Source organism: Notamacropus eugenii, chromosome 3 (assembly GCF_028372415.1).
Source record: "Notamacropus eugenii isolate mMacEug1 chromosome 3, mMacEug1.pri_v2, whole genome shotgun sequence".
Taxonomy (NCBI): Eukaryota; Metazoa; Chordata; class Mammalia; order Diprotodontia; family Macropodidae; genus Notamacropus; species Notamacropus eugenii.
This window is the reverse complement of record NC_092874.1, coordinates 153,054,188-153,074,154: the sequence shown is the minus strand read 5'-3', so window position 1 is coordinate 153,074,154 and position 19,967 is coordinate 153,054,188. Positions and strand designations below refer to the sequence as shown.

General features: G+C 35.5%; 2 protein-coding genes across 6 annotated transcripts in view; one reads left to right on the top strand and one right to left on the bottom strand.

Moving 5' to 3' along the window:
• The window catches only part of FBXL13 (F-box and leucine rich repeat protein 13), a 266,998-nt gene that overhangs the window by 108,269 nt on the left and 138,762 nt on the right, over positions 1-19,967 (bottom strand). For all 5 annotated transcript variants that reach the window (XR_011976923.1, XM_072653155.1, XM_072653153.1 and 2 more), the window contains one exon: positions 17,218-17,347. Coding sequence is in view for 4 of the 5 variants with exons in the window: in XM_072653155.1 (XP_072509256.1) it covers positions 17,218-17,347 (130 nt within the window). In the remaining variant the exon portion in view is untranslated. The remainder of the gene's footprint in view (positions 1-17,217; positions 17,348-19,967) is intronic.
• Positions 17,082-19,967, top strand: part of LRRC17 (leucine rich repeat containing 17) — a 56,180-nt gene continuing 53,294 nt past the window's right edge. Inside the window, exon 1 of the mRNA XM_072653156.1 lies at positions 17,082-17,277. The gene's annotated coding sequence lies outside the window, so the exon portion shown is untranslated. The remainder of the gene's footprint in view (positions 17,278-19,967) is intronic.

Sequence of the window (19,967 nt, the reverse complement as noted above, 5' to 3'; positions counted from 1 at the left end):
CTCATATTTTCTGTGACCTATCACTGACATCAAAGGGAGTTCTGGTCTGGTACCGTACAGAGAAATAATGGGTAGACAAAATGAAAATCCTGCTATTCCCTCAAAGTGTTCCCTAATATTCTTTTTTTTAAAACCTACAAATATCACAGACAGCATAAACTATCATAACATGAGGGGAAAAGCTCAGGGTTTGCATTAAGTAGGATTTTACTTTATCTCAGGTCTAGTACTTTTTAATTTGATAGATGCAGGAAGAAAAAAGCTTAGTAAATTCTTCCTGAGTTTTTTGTTGTTGTTCAATCATTTCAGTTTTGTCCGACTCTTTGTGACCCAGTTTGGGGTTTTCTTGGCAGACACACTGGAATAGTTTGCCATTTCCTTCTCTAGCACTTTTTACAGATGAGCAAACTGAGGCAAACTGGGTTAAGTGACTTGCCCAGGGTCACACAGCTAGTAAGTATCTGAAGTGAGACTTGAACTCAGGAAGATCAGTCTTCTTGATTCCAGGAGCTATGTTCTATCCACTGCACCATATACCTGCCTCTCTTCCTGACATAGTCCTGCCTTTTTAACTGCTTCTTAACTGTCCTAATATTTAAAACTTCTGCTTTTCTGCTTTCAAATCTCCATTCATGCTATCTTCTCACTGAGACCACTCTCTTCACCTCCCTATTCTCCTGTTGAAACTTTTCCCATCCTTCAATGGCAAGCTCAAACATCAAATTCTCCATGAAGACTTCATTGACTACTAAAGCATAAATGATCAACTCCCTCCTCTGGAATCCTTTGGCAACTACTGTCTATACCACTCCTATGAGATTTCTTATGATAGTATTATTTTATAACGTTAGACAAACTTAGCATATCTAAACTCCCCTGACAGAATATTATTTTAAGGCCTTTTCTAGATACCAGCAAATTAATTTTCTGTTGATTCATTTCATAGACACAAGACTACTCAACAAATGAAGTACTGGACAAAAAAACCTTGAGTGAATGGTAACTCACTATTGCATACTTTAGAGACCAGAGGTTAGTTTGAGATAAATGAATTAAGTTAGAAATTCAAGATATAAATAAACTGAATAATATCTTTTTATTTCATGTAATGTTATTAATTCTCTTACAAATTAACAGTCATTTATGTGGCAGAATAAGTCCTTTGACTCTGGAAAATTTACATATAAGTTATCTGCAAAGTTCAGCCAAGGCTATGTGAACAAGTCCTTATTTCTTTCTACAAGAATGGGTCCAGTAAGTATACAAATTAGTCAGACTCTCTCCTCCATTCCTTTTCTCCTTCCTTCACTGTCTCAAATATATTATAAAACTAGTAACAGATGTTATTCAGTCATTTTTCAGTCATATCTGACTTTCCGTGACCACATCTGGGGATTTCTTGACAAAGATACTAGAATGATTTGCCATTTCCTTCTCCAGCTAATTTTACAGCTGAGGAACTGAGGCAAAACAGGGTTATGTGACTTGCCCAAGGTAACATAGTTAATAAGTGTCAGAGGTCAGATTTGAACTTACAAGATGAGTCTTCCTTCAGGTCCTGCACTCTACCCACCATGCCACCTACCTCTCCTAAAGAAAGCAATAACACCTTCTTATCCCACTAATCATTGCCCTAGAATTCCTGGAAAGTTAGGAAACCTGGTGAAACATAATTAACATATATGAAAGATGGTACCTTTCTGTACAAAATAGAAAGCTGGTAAACCATCTTTTTTACTGTGCCCTCAAGAGTTGTTCTGAAGCTATGAGGGGTCACACATTCAGCTAGTGGAGCCTTATCTTGGATATAGACTTGAATATTTCCACCTTATCCAGTTCCATGTGGATTAACTATGAAGAATAACTATAAAACCATTAACTATAAAGATTAACTATAAAGAATATCCTTAAATCTCATTTAGATACATAAATTTCTTGCAAGTTTCTTTTCTTTCTTAGTGTGGATGCTCATTTACCACCACAACCATTCCATATCCCCCCTCAAAAAAAACACTCATTTAGGCAGGCTTTTGCTGTTTAACAGTAGGAAATAAACTAAGGAAAAGGAGTAATCAAGTCTTCTCTCCAATTTATCCATATTCCTATAGGCAGATATGTTAGGCTCTTGTCTGAAAGGCAGATTTAAAGGGGTGCCAAATTTATATATTATAAATATATATATATAGTTATATATATAATATATAATTCTGCACTTGGAAATGTAATTATGAAACATATGAGTGGCTCATGATTATGCTACCTAAACATGGCCTGGGGATTTGGGATCTTAGCCATGTGTATCTCCCAGGACTGTCCTAAGCCACCACGCAATAAACAATGGGATCCAAGGAAATGGGAGCACAGAGTCAACCACAGCTAATGCATCTTGAATCAAATAAAAGGAAATTATTAGGAACAGGTGCCAGTTATAGCCATCTAAATCAAACTAATGGATAGGAGTCAAGATTGTTCATTCCTCCTATTTTGCTCTCAGCTCTTCATCCACCATGGTTTAAAAAATAAATCAACAAACAAAGAGAAATAGTCTATTACCTCCCGCCTGTCCCTTTAATTTTTACCTCTCCTTGGCTCACTGGAAGGCTTTGTTTTGTGGAAGACAACTGCAGAACCATCATTTTTGCTTCGCATGTAGAGGAGGACAAGACTGTCACCTTCCTTTACTACTACCTCCCTCCCTCTCAGAGACAGCACCTAAAAATTCCACTTTCCCCACTGTAGGAGGGGAAAGCTCTACCCTCCAGTCTTGATCTCAAGGCTTTCCTTCCCACACAAGGAAGAAATACAACTCCCTAGCTCTCTATTTCGGCCAGCCCAAGATTTACCAGAGGGCTTTTCCATCCCCATGGAGCCAGAAAATAACATTAATTCAATGTTATAGGCTCCTGGGGAATAGAGACCATATTTTGTATCATTTTTGTTTATCTTATAATGCTTAGGATAGTGTTTTTTTGCATAATAGGCACTGGATGAATGTCTGCCAGATAAATTTGACAAATTATATGCTGATATCTAGTACTTTTAAAAATTCCATTTTTGACCATCTCATGTTAAAAACTGTAATGTAGTCCCTAAAAACACAGAAGTGCCAAATGTTTCTTTAAAAGGATAAAAAAAATTTCCATTTCTCAACATATGTGTGGACTTAATTACACAAGAATATAAAGGTACATGCCAAAGGAACTCTAATGCCAATTTTTTTTTCTTACCTGCAAAATGACTCAGAAGTATATGTCTACATAAAACAGATCAACTTTTTTTTCAGCTTTATATTTCTTTTATATGTCTACAGATTTGTTCTTTTCTCAACTCTGGCCCCTAAGTTACTACCTCACTTCATATAAAATAAGTCAAATTTTTTCATCTTTAACAACTGTGAGCTATTTGTGTTATCTTTTTTCTTTGTAATCCTGAAATCTGCAGAGTTGCTTAATTTATATTTAATGGATATTAATTCCATTATTAGAATATAAAAAATAATCAATCAAACTAAGATTGATAACCTGAATATTTACTCAGTAAAAGTGTTTACATTCTTTGTACGTCCCCGCTAGACATAAACAACCCAAAAGAAGGAAACAACTACAGCAAAATGAAGCATTAAAATGAATTTTAAAATATTTTTTCAGGAATGGGAAACATGATTATAATCCCTGGGGTCATTCTTTTGTCATCTGATTCTTCAAGATATGTGAAATACTACCAGATGTTAAAGTTTGAGGATTTGGGTTTTTTTTATTTGCTGCTACTTAATAGATTTTTTAAAACCAATTTAAGACTTTTTATTTATGGAGTATTAAAAATGAGCCACTTATCATTTTAATTGTAAATTAATAATTCAAGTCAATTTAACATTTATAATGAACCTTCAGTAGGCTCTGAGGATACAGAGCTAGCGACAACAGAATTCCCAATCTCAAGATTATAGCATGGGATTAGGGAAAGGGAAGGCATGTACACAAATAAGGGAGGGTGTAATAAGTACAAAGTAGAATTTCAAGGAATGTATTATGAGAAATTTGACGGAGAGACTACGTTCAGATTGGGGAAATTAAGGAATGTATGTAGTTGCACCTTGATGGAAAGAAGGAACTCAACAGACAGAGATGTGGGGAAGCATACTGACTGAATGTCCCTAGAAATGAAGACCATTTTATAAGAAGGAATAATGAAGAGGAAGAGGGATAATCAGTCAATAAATCTTCATTAAGCTCCTAAAAAGGGGGCGAAGAAACACAGAAAAAAGAAAAGAGAGAATTAAAGGACAAATAGAACGTATAGAAGATGAAATAGAAGATTCTACTACCTCTTTCTTCCCGTCAAACCAGCATCCTAATTCTCTTCTCCTTCAATAATAGTTTTCCTCGCAACCTTAAGACGTAGGTAGTATCATCATAATTATCAAAAGTACATATTATTATCTCCATTACACAGATCAGAAAACTGAGGTAACAGAGGTTCAACAACTTGATAGGAAGATTCAAAGTCATGGCTTGAATCCAGGCCCCCTAACACCACATCCGGCATTCTTTTTACAAAAATACATTTCTAAAATCCTACAAACACAGTAGAAGGGCAATAATGTCTTCTGATTAGTTATGGCCTCAGGGAGTGTTGTTTTCCAGCAATTGCTAATAGAAAAACACTTCTCAAATAAATTCCTTCCATTGCATTCCCTGGGACCATAGGATCTTTGACGTAGAACTGGAAGGAAGCTTTGTGTGCAACAACTTGCTCACTTCACAGATGAAGAAAGTGGAGACAAGAAAAGTGAAGTGACTTTCCCTGAGTCACAAAGGTAGAACGTCCAAGTGGATTTCAAATGCAGGAGACGTGCTCCAGGTCCAGCCCTATATATATACAAAGGCACACAGTCAAAATCCTGGAAAGAGATGAGAAGGGTGATTATGTAATGACAAATAAATGATAAAGGGAGACTATTATATAAGCATGATTGAGTGACTGGGGTCCCACATTGTGTGAATGTTGTTTTCCAACAAGGATGAGGATGTGACACTTCTGGTACTGGTTCTCTGACATGTCAGAAATAGCAGATGGATTTGGTCAGCTGAAGATAACAGAAGTCAGGAGACAAAAAATGAAACAGTTTGAAGGAATATGACATGGTTGTAGCTGTGTAAACCAGAAAGCCAGTAGTTTCTGCGGCACCAAGGTAATCTCTCATACCTGTGAGATGGAGAATGACATCACCATCCTGCAAAACCAGAGCAAGCACTGTCACATGAGGAATCAATGTGAGAAACAAACACGAGCTCTAAAACACTCTAAGGCATACCCCAAGAGCCACCACTAGCTTCCTAAACTGCTCAATCCATTTAATCCCCTCTTCCCTTGTTTTCTCAGGAAGAAGACTATGTGAAGAAACCACAATACTGCCTATCTTTCCCTTCCACAGGGAGCAGATGTACAAAGGAGAGAGCAGACTTCCAGACTATGGGTGGATGAGTAAATGGTAATGTTAAAATTAAATTTAAAATATTTTATCAATATTAAATAGGATATTTGATATTTAAAATTAGGGGGTGACTGTTGTTTTGTTGTTTGATATACCTCACTACAAACATAATTTTATTAATTTATTATTATTAATTTACTAATTATTAATTTAATGAATTAATTTAATTATAATTTAATTTTCTTAATCTAATTACTACATGATTATAATGTATTTAAAATCTAATTAATCTAATTACAATGAGTTCTACAGAATTGTCAGTGGCTGAATCTAAATAGGATAAGTATGTATTTTGTGGGAGTTGAGTCAAGAGTCTTGAACCTGAATGGCCTTGAGTTGACTGCCAAAAAGTAAAAGGAAGAAAATACTGGGGAGATTATAATCCTCTTCCCCTACACACATAAATACACCAGGTTGTTACAAATAGCTTGCACTTACTTATTCTCATCATGAGTCTTAGAAGGTTAGATCATCTCATGAAATTATTTCTTGTTGACTGAGTACATAATGAAACCAGTTTCACCAACTCTTACTCAATTAAAAGGTTTATAGAATACAAGATCTCACTATATTTCATGTTTGTTGATTTTTTTAAAAAAGTATTTAACTTGAGCAAAATGTAGCCTTAAAGGCTCTCCTTCAACAAAGCATGCTGATGTTGCACAAGATTCCTTGATAACCACAGAGACAAGTGACTAATTATTAGTATCGCATGCAGAGAGAAAAAGAGACGTGCTTGCAAAGTATACAAATTATTGTCATGGAAAAGACATTCCCTATAAATGGTAAATTTCTCCAGCTTCTCCTGTTTGTGGACAAGGCTGTGCTGATGGCATGGAGCCCTAAGACTATAGTCTTTGATCATAAAAAGTGACTCTCAGGAGATCAACACAGCGATCAACACAGCAAACAGAAGAAGGCTGTATACTGCCCAGCATTTCTCAGCATTCAGGAAAGTACCCAGTTCACAGTAAGACTTTAATGAAGGCTTGCTGACTTGGTGGTACGTCTCCTCTCACTTTTCACAAGCAGCCATAGCCCCACTGCTTTCGTGCACTGAGGAAAGAGCAAAGAGAGAAGAGAGATACTGTAGGCAATTATGACACTTTTGTTGAATTTCAAAAGGTGAAAATGTGGATGAATTTGGCTCCAAGTATGTTCCTGTGAAAGCAAATATTGTGGCTGTGTGTGTCTGTGTGTGTCTACGTAAGAGAGGGCAGAAGCGCACAAGTGGAGAACCAACAGCCCACTTTGTGCAGGACACAGATGGAGTCCCTTAAAGGACAGTAGTATAAAATAAGACTACAAAGTTTAATGACGGCCAGATTTGTAGAGACTGTTGAATTATAAGTGAAGAGATCTTTCTTTTATTTTACAGGCAATGATGAGTCAGTGACGGTTTTTTATCAGAGAAATGACATGATCAGTGTGCATTGGGAAGATTACATTGATACTTTGGTGGACTGAGCACTGGGCTTAGACTTAGAAAGAACTGTGTTTGAAACCTGCCTCAGAAACAAGCTCTGTGACTCAGGGAAAGTCACTTAATTGCTTTCTGCCTCAGTTTCCCCCCTTGTAAAATGCTGATAATAACAGCATCTACCTCTCAGAGCTGTTCAAATGAGCCCCACGAGACTATGAGATAATAAAATGAGATAATATCTGTAAAGTGCTTAGAAGTGCCTGACATATGAGTAAGCACTATATACAATTAACTACTATTACTGTTATATAGTTGTAATAGTAATGTCTGAACAAGAAGACAGATTTCATGACTTTTTAGTCCAGTTTTTTCCCACTACACCAGGTTTCAGGACTTTATTTGGGGTGGGAAGAGAAGGCGCAGAGTCCTTTTTCTCCTGGACTTTAAATAGGACATGAAATCTTTGCAAATCCTGTTAGAACTAAACCCAGGTTACCCTCATCTATTGCCTCAAAGAGGAAAAAAAAGATAAATCTTGGTTTCACTGTAGTCCATACTTTTTTTCAATTATTTTAACTTAAGAGCATGGGTTGTTTTTCGAAAGCCTTGAAGTTCACTGATTAATAAACATTCTCAGTACCAATCACTGTTGTTTCAGGAATAAAATTTATATTATGAAACTTTCTTATATATCGATTTGAAAACCTTGTTAAGTTATTTAATTTGTTATTATGTTTATATTTTAGCTATATTATGTTTTAGTTTAACTATATAGTAATATAAGCTTGGATTTTTTTTTTAAACTCAAAGCTTTCAGAAAGCAGTAAACAGCCAGAAAACAGATATATCATAAGAAACCTGAGAGTGCTAAGAGATTATTCAATACAAAATTTTGAGTGTCTACCTGACTTTAGAAGGCAAACGACTAAGGCTTGGAAGAGGAACTTAAAATAAAATGAAAGGTTTGTTTCTTGATTTGAGAAAAAAATCACAGGACTCACATGGAAAGTAGACATGGAGAGAATATGCACATACATGCATACATACCCATATAAATCTCTCTTTTGAAACAATTGAAAGAGGACATTTATTTCCTGTTACTAAGTAGAAAAAAAAAATGGACAATTGGATAGCAAGAGTCCCTAATGTCACTGACTAAAACAAAGACCATGGAATCTCTAGGATAGGAGGTCTTAGCTTTTTTTGTGCCAGAAACCCCCTTAATAGTCAGGAGAAGCTTATAAACACTTTATCAGAATGATGTTTGATACCTACACTCATAAGTGAAGGAAATGTTAAATTTCAATGAGAAATTATTGAAAATTAAGATATATTTTTTCTCATCAATGTTTATGGACATGTTTAAATCTACTGTCCAATGGCTCCAGTTAAAGAACTCCTGCTCTAGAGGTAGCTGTTCATCATTTCCTTTTTTAAGGATGGAAGCAGAATCTGATGTCTTGTGCAGTATAAATCTATGAAGTAGTAACACTGACCTTCTAATACACCAGAGATTATTACATTAAATGATCATTGTCCTTCAGTGATCATTTGGGAGAACCCTATACTCCTAGGGTAGTTAGGTGGTGCAGTGGATAGAACGCCGGACTTGCAGTTTAGAAAACTTGAGTTCAGATCCAGTTGTGTTACTCTGGGCAAGTCACTTAATCCTTTTTGCCTCAGTTTCCTCATGTGTAAAATAAGCTTGAGAAGGAAATGACAAAGCACTCCAGTGTCTTTGCCAAGAAAACCTCAAATGAAGTGATTGAAATGATCAAACAGCAACAATATTTCTTATAATACTGCTAATTACATAAAACATTTTAGGAACTGCCCTCAGAAAGTGTCTGCAAACCATGCCAGAAACCCAGTCTCACCGTTCTTGTCATGAAATTTTCTTTCTTTTTAAAATTATACCTTAAATGACATCATTCAACTAATCCTCACCTACCTTTACATTAGACATGGCTCTGAATAACTGTGAGTTGTTTCCAAAATTAAAATATTTCTTCAATTAGTGAAGATTTGAAGATAGCTTTCAAGATATTCACAAAAATATGCCTCAGGCTTTGAAGACAAATTCCAAGAAAAACAACCTAAAAGTGATTGTTGGACCAAGTAAAAACTTTTTAAAGTTACTAGTGACTGAAGAGGATAGCATTCATTTTTATAGGTAAATTCCAGGATATTTTTTTCAATTTGTTAATTTTTAAAAAATAAATGCAATACAATGGATAGAGCACCCCCCAGTCAGAAGACCTGGGTTTGATTTCAGCTTGGGATGTTTCCTAGTTGTGTCACTTCACCTCTCTGAGCCTTGGTTTCCTCATCTGTTAAAAAAGGGTAAGGGGACAAAAAGAGCATGTAGCCTTAATGTACTATTAAAATGTGAGCTATAGGTTTTCCCAACACAAACAGAATATAAAATATTTTCAAAATATGTAGAACTGTTTTTACTCTCTTCTTTCATAGGTGGAGAGGATCTTAAAGTCTATTTCACTCTACTCCTCCATTTTACAGATAAGAAAACTGAGGCTTAGAGAAGATAAGAGACTTACCTAAAGTCACATAAATAGAAAAGACAGAGCAAAGTTCTCTGGCTCCAAAACCAACGTTTCTTCTACTGTGCATCACAGCATCTTGCCACTGTGCTTATACATCATTTTTATTTTTTCCAGTCTACATTTAAATAAGCCTGTTTAATATTTTTTCTAGAGATAGTCTCTTTTAGGTTACACTTTTTCGATTAGTATTCTTCTACAAAAAAGTCTCATACCTACAAATTGTGGCATGTTAGTAACCCTGGCTGTTCCTACTAGGCTAAAAAGACTTCAGGTGTGAGCCTCGTGGACAGACTGCCTCTGCTGTTTGTGGCCAAGCCTAACACAATAAATTACAGGTTCGTCAGCAATGATTCAGCCACAAAGTGATGGCAACTAATAAAAGGTATAAAAACACAAAATGGGGTTCATCCTGGATGATCCCTTTCAGCTTCCATAGCAATGATGGGAGAACTTTGGAAATGGGGGCAAGTAATGCTAAGAACTGCTACCTTCCTCATATAGTCCACAGGCATTCACTGGAATGTTGGTACATCTCTGTCCAATAATCAGTAAGCTTATATACTTGGAAACCATATATATATGTAGATGTAGGTATGTACATATGGATATGTCCATATATAAACCACATCCAAATTAATTTTCTCAGCATAAATGAAATTAAAAGATATAAAGAAGTTTCAATGAAATTGAAGAACATCACACAAGTTTTCCTCGGAGAGAAGAACATAGGATTTGGCAGAGTTAGTGTCCTCTTTTGTTCAAAGGCAACAAAAACCATAGCTCCACAGGACTCTTGATCATCTTACTTTGTAGTACTCATGACAATTATAAGCAAACAGGCCAGCAAACAGATAATTGTGCCTCATTTGCTAACATCTGTTGTAAAAGATGAAGAGGAAGAAAATTTTATAAAGCATTTGATACTCTCTTCCAAACTAAGTTGATCTATACTTGATGCTTAGTGATTTCAAGGCAAAGTTGGACACTGGGGCAAAGGAAGGCAAAGAGTAAAAAATATTTTTTGGAAAAAATTTTGGATCAAGAATAAAAACAATCAAAGGCTTATGAAACTGAAACTGTCATTATATTTCTTTTCTTCAAGAAGAAAGTTGGAAGCCTTTGGGAATACTGAGCAGCAAAGAGCATCACCCCCCCCCCCAAAAAAAGAAATATATTATCTTAATATACAAGGAATCAAAAACCTGGAATGAGAAAGAACCTCAGAGGCTATGTAGTTCAACTCTCATTTTACAAATCAAGCTAAATACTCATGCAAGCATCAAGTGTCAGAGAGAGTATGAACCTTGGTCCTCTTGCTTCCAAAGTTGGTATTCTTTTCACTGCACCACATTATCTCCAATGCTGGTTACTGATTTGGGAGCAATTTTAAAACCAGTTATCTATGTGTACATCAATCGAGAACCAGCTAGAGAAAACATCAAAATCAATTTCAAATTGGACCAAAAAGAAGTATAAAGATGAAAGGAATAACATGGTGGAGTGGGAAACGCACTGGATTTGAAATCAGAAGAATTGATTCTCTACCAGTTAAGACACTACCTTAGATGAATTTAATCCAAATCACCTTGCCCAAAAGAACTACATCCCTAACTACTAAAAGATTTGGTAGATGATTACTGAAGCACTATCAATGATATTTTAAAAACTGTGGAGAACAGGAAGAATACTGCAGGACTAGAAAAAAACGTGGTATCCCAATTTAAAAAAAAAACAACAGGCAGTTGACACTGAATGCAAGTTGACAATCTACTTCTGCCTGGAACTGACATGAAGTTGGGGAGATATTGTTTCCCTGCAATGTCCCTACTCTTAGTGGCAATTTCCTATAGTCAAAAGGTTTGTAAGCTTAATACCAGACCTATTAAATTATAGATTGTTGGTAGGCGAACATTCGGGGTCAAGTCTAAAATGAAGCTATTAGGCTTAGGACTTTAGACCAACAACAATAGGTTAGGGTCCTTCAATTCTTAGTAATAGTGTGGAGACCATTAGGTCAAGGGCTTATGAAGTTAGCATACATACTTATTATTTGTGTCTCAGTTGGTTAATGTTAAAAAAAAAATCCGTTTGTGGTCTATATGGTAAATGCTTTAAAAGAAACATCACCTGACCAAAAGTTGGAATTGTGTTATGTCATATGAACTGTGTTAAAAATGAAAAATTTTTTTAAAAATTTTAAAAAACCATTTTGAGAAAAAAAACAACAGAGTGAAATCAGCAAACTATTAGATAATGAACCTGACTTTGATACTTGGGAAAACTCTAGAACATATAATCAAAGAGAAAGTGAATATCTAGAATGGAAAGAGAATTAATATGACTAGCATGGTTTCATCAAGAACAAGTCATATTCTAAACTTATTTCATTTTCTGATACAGTTCTACTCTAGAGACCAAGGGAATGTTGTAGACAGATTACCTAGTTTTTTTCCTTAAGTAAAGCATTTAATTAAGTACTTTATGCTAGTCTTAAAGAAAAGAGGGAGAAATAGGACTAGATGATAGTATGATTAGATACACATATATGGAATGGATTGAATAGCCAAATGCAAAGAACAACTGTTGCTAGTTCCATGTCATTCTAGAAGGAAAACTTCAGTGGAGTGGCCTTGAAATTTGTGCTTGGCCTTCTGCTGTTCCACATTCTTACCAATGCCATGGATAATGGCATAGACAGTATACTTATCAGTTGTGCAGATGACATCCACTAGATGACAAGAGGCAGAATCCAAAAAGGTCTTGAGAAGGTAGAAAATTGGTTTGTATCTATTAAGATGAAATTTAATAATGATAAATGTAAAGTATGACACCTAGGTTTTAAGAAATTGACTTCATAAATACAAGAAGAAGGAGGCATGGCTAGACAGCAGTTCATCTGGAAAAGATCTAGAGGCTTTGGTGAATTGTAAGGATAATGTGAGTCAACAATGTGATACAGCAGCCAAAAAACTAATGTGATCTCAAGCTGCAATAAGGGGAACAGCTTCCAGGAAAAGGAAAGGAATAATCTCATTGTACTCTGTCTTGGTCAGGTCACATTTGGAGTAGTGAGTTTAGTTCTGGGCACCACACATTCTGGAAAAGACACTGAGGAGCTGGAGAGTAGCCAGAGGAGGGCAACCAAGAGGATGAAGGACCTTGAGCCATGTTATATGAGGTTAGTTGGACAAACTGGGAAGGAAGGCTCAAGGGCAGGAGTTATTAACCTGAGGTCTGTGGACTGCTAAAAAAAAATGGTAACTGCATTTAAACATAAATGCATATCCTTTCTAGTCCTGTTCACTTTACGTTACATATTTAAAAACATTCTGAGAAAACATCCACAATTTTCACCAGCCTACCAAAGAGGTCCAGGTCACAAAAAATGTTGACAATCCCTGCTACTAGGTGTCTTCAAGAATATGAAAGGCTATTACATAAAAAAGGGCTAGCCTTGTTCCATTTGGTTACAAAGGGCAGAGACAGGAACAGAGGGTAGAAATTACAAGGAAGCAAATGTCAGGGAATATTTCCTTACAGTCCAAATTATATAAAAGTGGAATAGACTGCGTTGGGAGGTGATAGAGTCCCTCCCTCTTATTGGATATCTTTGAGCAAAGGTGAAGTATATTGTCCTTTAAGCAAAGAACCAGACAGGTATATTGTATTAAAGATTATTTTTGGTTTATGGATTACACTAGGTGATGACTGACCTCAACTCTAAAATTTTTTAATTCTTCAAATACCCAAATCTAAATGTCTAAATACTTAAATATCTAAAATATCTAAAAAGTGAGTATGCTATAGTTTTATTCGCAGTAGTATAGAATAACATGAAATTTTATTAGCTATACTTTTTATTAATATTTTTATTCTCAAGTCTACTTAAGAGTCCTATGCCTCTGACAGTATTTTTTGAGCCTGGTCTTCTGGTGTGAGATATCACAATTATGAGGTGCCAAGAAGATTTCATTTACTAAGATATAAGTTTTTACTTAAAAAAATAAAATGAAAGATTTCAAGAACCTTAACAATTGGTGAATCATTGATTCCAACATTTTGTCCACTTATAAGTCACTTAAAATGTACCTAAGATAAAATAAAGGTTTATGAAAACTTCCCCAAAGAAGAAAATTTGAAAGATACAGGAAATTAAATTCTTAGTGAATCTTTCAGCTGTAAAGTCATTTCTTGATTTTACAAAGTTATAAATCCAAGAAGAAATATCTTCAAACTAAAAAGGGTAAAACCCTGCTACAGATCTACTCTAACATCTCACTGTGGCATGAAAGTGATCCATCCCTGAGATCCCAAAGAGTAGGCCAACAAAACAGCAAGTCCCACTAGGCTGAGCAAATCTCAAGCATGCACCTCATGATGAACTTGATAATTAGCTATGTTAGGAAACAAAAAAAATCATTTTGGAATATCAGTAAAATTCCATTACAGAGGTAGGCATGCTACGAACATTCAAAAAGTCTTCTAAAGAATTAAGAGCTCCACAGTCTCCTGTTTCCCCTAAAATGACTCACATTTCAGTCCAACCTTGCTGATTTCCCCTTTCTTTATTACTCCTTCCCAAAGCTTTGACTGTTTCTTTCTCTAGTTCCCCTCCATTCTGCATGTGCCCTTGTCGTGATGCTTCTATGGAATGATTCCTGGTACTAGCTAACGATTAGGACTCAACATCACCAAACAAAATGAAGCAGCAGCTAGACCTAATTAGTTCATGTAATGACAGTGCCAAGCGAGAATAACTTTTATATAATTGGAAGCTTTTCAGTAGTCAAATGAAATAGGGTTCATGCATATTTTTCACTTTCAAATGACCCCATTCTCATTTCCATTATATCCAAGCAGAAGTAAAACTACATGTGTGTATGTCTCTCGCTGTGCATGTATTTTAAAGTTGAGAAACCTATAATCTAATTGCCTATAAATTGTTTGCCTATAAGTTGTATTAAATTTTAATGTTCTTGACTGAATGATAATACTGGATGCATTATTTATACTTATCTGCATCTGTTAAACATTTGGGCAAACAATTGCTTAAGAAAGATAATAAAGAAAAATTTCTTGTCCATAAATAGTTCAATTTCATTTATTTTAGTCAAATATAAACTGTTTCAATGTCCCCAGTGTTTACTGAATGTGTTAATAGCTCTATATTTAACCTGTTTCATTTAGTTGCTTGGTTACGCTAATTCTGCTGTTCAGAATGAGGCTGGTTACGCTCTGCCCCAATCTGACCACATCTGCAGTATTATGTTTGGTTTTGGGTGACACATTTTAGAAAGAACACTTGCAAGCTAAAGCATATTCAGAAGAGGGTAATCAGGATGGTGAAGTTTAGCCTGGAGAACAGAAGAGTGGAGAGGCCATGATAACTGTCTGTCATGTGGAACAGACGTGAGCTTTATTCTGCTTAGGGCAGAACTAGGAGCAATGGGTGGAAGCTTCAGAGGAGCTGATACATGAGGAAAAACTTAACTAACAACTGGACTGTCTAAAAACGAGATTAACTGTCTGAAGAAATTGTGAGCTCCCCGTGGCTGGAGGTCTTCAGAGGTTAAATGGCCACTTCTCAAGGATCTCATAGAAGGAATTCCTGAACAAGTGTCCACCGGACCAGGAGGCCTTAGACAGCCAACACCGAGATGCTAGGATTCTACAATCCTGCATTATTCAGCACATTCCAAAGCAAGAAACTCGTGCTGATCCCAGTGCACTCACCATCTAAGCCAGTTCCCTTTGTGACCAGCAGGATCTGGCTGGCCTGATTACAAAGTGCAATCCTTTGCCAGAGCAAAACTCAGTTATACACATGCTGATTGAACCCACGACCTTAACCTCATTAGCCCTGTACTAAACACAAAAAACACACCCACGCTTAGATTAGAAGATACAAAAGAAACAAGTTTTCATGCCTTGAACCACTTCATTCATATTTTTCACTTATCCACAAACATGTCCTCTGTAAGCTGTCGACTTGTTAGGCTGTAGCAATATGGTGGTATTTTTTTTCTCTACTAATAAAATATATGTCAAATCCTGCTACAGCCAACTCTAGACATATTTTAATTCTTTTGTCATAATAAAATTCTGGTTGAATATTGGTTGAAATGTACAACCACTGGATGAGGTTTGAGATTTTTTCTATTATGCAAGATTTTATTAAAATATTTTCATTATAATGACATTGTATCCCCTATCATTTATTAACTCTCTACAATCTAAATGCATAACACCTCCCAAACTTTAATTTCAAATATAAATTACAGATTTCTAACATGGCACAATTCATATGTAAATGAACAAATTTCTAAAATGACAGGATTCCAAAATAGAGCTAGTAACTTTCTCAGAGGTTACTGTGATTCGCATCAGGTGCCTGGGAATAAATAGATATTGGCAGGGAGAACAAATTAAAACTGGGTTTGTTATAGTTAAACTCTATTTACTAATATCAAGGATTTTGAAGAAGGAACTAGGTATGGTGATCTTGGCACCTGTGCATTGTTATTCTCCACCTAGAGGAATGGTATATAAGTTGAAAAACACTTTGCCAGCTAAGACAAGGATGAACAAATGAATGAATGACTTCTCAAAGATACAGGACAAAATTCACCCTGAAGGGAGAAGAGGTATTATTGGTTAATAATAACATGAATAGTATAGCATCTGAGGGCAGCTAAGTAGCACAATGGATAGAGTGCAGGGCCTAGAGTCAGGAAGATGAGTCTTCCTGAGTTCAAATCCAGCTTCTGGCACTAACTAGCTGTGTGACCCTGGGCAAGTCACTTAACCTTGTTTGCCCCAATTTCTTCATCTGTAAAATGAGCTGGAGAGAAGGAAATGGCAAACCATTCCAGTATCTTTGCCAAGAAAACCCCAAGTGGTGTCATGAAGAGTCAAACATGACTGAAAAACATACAGCAAAACTATACTATCTACTATGAGTCTTTTGCAATATCCTCATCTAATCCACAGTCATCTTTTAGATATTTTCTCTGTTCATGCTCTCCATTACCTTCCATACATACATTTTTAAAATGTCTTTTTCCAATTCAAAGAGCATTTGTTAAATACCAGCTAAATGCATGGCAGTTTACAAGACCCAGACAAAATGGAAAAAAACAAATACACAAACCAGAAAACCAACAATCATTTCTGCCCTCAAGGAGCTAACATTCTAAATTATTTTTTTAAGAACCAAAGTTCTAGCATGGACCTCAACTTCTTTATATGTGATGTGAAAATTCTAAGTTTACAATGCATTTTTTTGTGACATTTACTTTCTCCTTGATGAAAACCCTTGAATTGCATTTATAACTTTCCATATTATTTAGTCTCAGAAAACACATGTGTGAGTTATTTGCCTTTTCAGGAAATCATGCAAGTTCTCTCACAAAGGTTCTAATTTATTTTTGCATTCATGTTTGCATGAAACTGCTTTCAAAACTCAAGTTTTGGATTTCAGATTGCACTCTCCCCCAAAATTAGTCATTTTTTTCATCCAATAAGTTTGTAAATGTGATGCCTAAATGGAAAGGAGCCAAAAGCCTATACTACTATTCCTGAGGAAAATCTAAGCAGCTGTGGCTGTGTAATTTAAAACCTCTGAAAAGTCTGCTGCAGTACTTGCCCTGTGTTATTTTAACATGAGGACTGGATGCAGACAGTTCTCCAAAGGATCCCCTTCCCCACCGCATGAAAAAAAGAAGTGAAAGACAAACCTGAGTACAACCTGAAAGGTCCAAATCGGTGATCTTGTGGCATCCTTTGCCTGAACTCAGGTACAGTAAAGCTTTCTCTGTGAATTTCCTGCAATAAGCCAAACTAAGTTTCTGTAAGTTGGGGAAACATCTGAAGAGAAAACGAGGGAAAGAGGAGACAAGAGGAGGGAATGGTTATTATGGATCATTACAGAATTCACAATTCAGCTGTTTGCTTGCATTTTACTTAACATACATTGACTTAAGAAAGTAAGCTTGTTAACCAGACACCTTCTTTTCAGATGCTTAATAATTTCTTTTGGGTGGGGGCTAGGGTGCAGAGTAGATCTGCAGTAGTTGGGGGGGAGAGAGGGGGGAGAGGGAAGACTTCTTTCCATGCTGAAAAAACTAAGATTGGCAGTAAAATTTCAGAACCATTTGGAGTTAGGGTTAGAGTTACTTTCTGATGAAAACCTCTTAAGGGATATTAACTTAAATTTTAAGAGAACTTACTTTTAAAAGTCTACTGGAGATACATGCATATTTTTTGAAAAGTAGTATTTTTCAAAACAAAGTTGCAAGATTTGTTCCTTATTTTACTGTAAGTTTTATCTGTAGGACATCAAAATTAGATGCAATAAGTGTGCAAAGAACAAATATTCTGTAAAATTTTCTCTGCTGATGAACTATTATTACATAAGATTGTTAGAGATTCATTTGACTTAAAAAGCATATTGGGAAAAACAATAAAAAATGAATCTGGAATCACAGCTATGATCGAGATGGGAGATATCTGGACCTCTTATTTCACATTTGGTTAAACTGAAGACCATAGGGATTAAAGCAAGCTTTTCAAGGCAATTCATCTAACTGGTGGCAAAAATGGGACTAGAACCAGATCTACTAGATCAATTTCCATGGCTCTTTCCAAGCTCCAAGTGGTTATTCAAAAGGAATCTAAAAAGTTACCTTTAAAATGGAAATTCTTATTTTCAAATAAATTTTTAACATTTATAGTATCAATCAACCGTTTCCAGTACCAATCTTTATTTTAAAAAAAGGCTAATATACTAATGATTAAATGAGTTTATAATAGTATAGTACAAATGGTTTGAAGTGGATACAATATAAATAAGAAAATACATCATAGACTATGAATCTTTGGAGAACTGAAACAGAGCTGTTACAGCCATGCCACAATGACCAAAATGAAAGCTTCCAGAGAGATGAAATGTAATTAGAATGAGTCTATACCACTGTGCTCTTTGAGCTTTCAATTTCAGGATAGTCTTTGGGCAATTTTCCAAGCCAGCCCAAGTCTAGCATTTCAAAAAGTGCAAGAACTCCCACTACTGACAACTTCTAAGGAAGAGGAATAAGTCACTGTTACTGAAGCATGCATTTGTAACTGACAACACTGCAGAACAAAATTAAAGGACAGAAAAGAAGGCGGCTTGGGAAAATAGTTGTGGGGAAAAAATAGTTGTGAAAAAAGACTTACCTTCATAAGTCAATGAAAAGATAAAATAAAAAATAGATGCATATTATTATTAATTTTATTTCCAATAATTTGAAACACGTCTGATTACCCCACTTATGTTGAATTTTTTGAACAAAACATGATTTTTCTCTCTGCCTGCAGCTTGTATTCAAAACATATGATGAAACATTTTAGTATCTTTAATATTGTTCTGACTCAGATCAACAACTCAGTGAAGCGATGAGACAACTTTAGAAGAAACATTTGAGGTCACTCCCCCTCCCTTGCTTGGAGCTCCTAAAATGATCCAAAGGGCTATTGATAAAATCTTAAGAACATAACACTTTATCTTCACTCTTCTATAGTGAATACTAAGAATGAGCTGGGAAAATACAGTTTTCTTCCATCTATACTCAGATATCCAAAGTCTAGTTAGACACACTGAAGGATATCTAACAACTGGAACTATTAAGCAAAATAAAAATTGCAAGGAATCTTGTGGAATCTCCCTCCATGGCAGTCTTTTAAAATGAGAATCTACACTTTTTTGACAAGGCTGGACCAGGTTGTAGGTCTTTTAGGAAGAAGATATGGGGATGGACAGTCATGTGATATTTCAGTAGTCTGTCCAACACTATGGATCTCATATCATGAATCATGAATCAAATTCACCATTTTAAGATGGAAATCTATTAGATAAAAAAGTTGCACTTCCATACCACCTCCACTATTCCATAGAATAATTACCAAATTAATTAAATTACCAATGACTTGTCTTCAGAATAGAAAACCATGAGTGTGGAAATCCACAGAGAGCTTCTCATTTGTCTCTTAAGTTTTTCCAGGGGAAATAAATGATTGTGGAGGATTATAGGATATAGGATTATAATTCCTAATGATGGGAGAAATATCAGTTGACAGTAAAATCTCACTTGGCAAATTTTAAGTAACACTGCTATGTTTCATTATGAGTTTTGGCACAGAAATGTGTCCCCTGCTGAGCAAGATCGAATACTTTGTTTTCAAATCCTGAGACCATTCACATAATCCTATTTCTGACTGGTTTGAGTTTATATTTTTACTTTGTGTTTCATCTTTTCCCAGTTATCTAGTTTCTTGTGGAATTTTTTCCTCTCATTTTAGTCCTACTAATTTTTTATAGCATACTATCATTCTTTTGGAAACTGTGGTGGGCATTTTTAAGGAAGGTTTAAGAATTCTCACCACACAAGGTAGTTACTACTGTAAGGAATGTGGAATTACATTTTTAAATGAAGTTTTACTGGAAGGC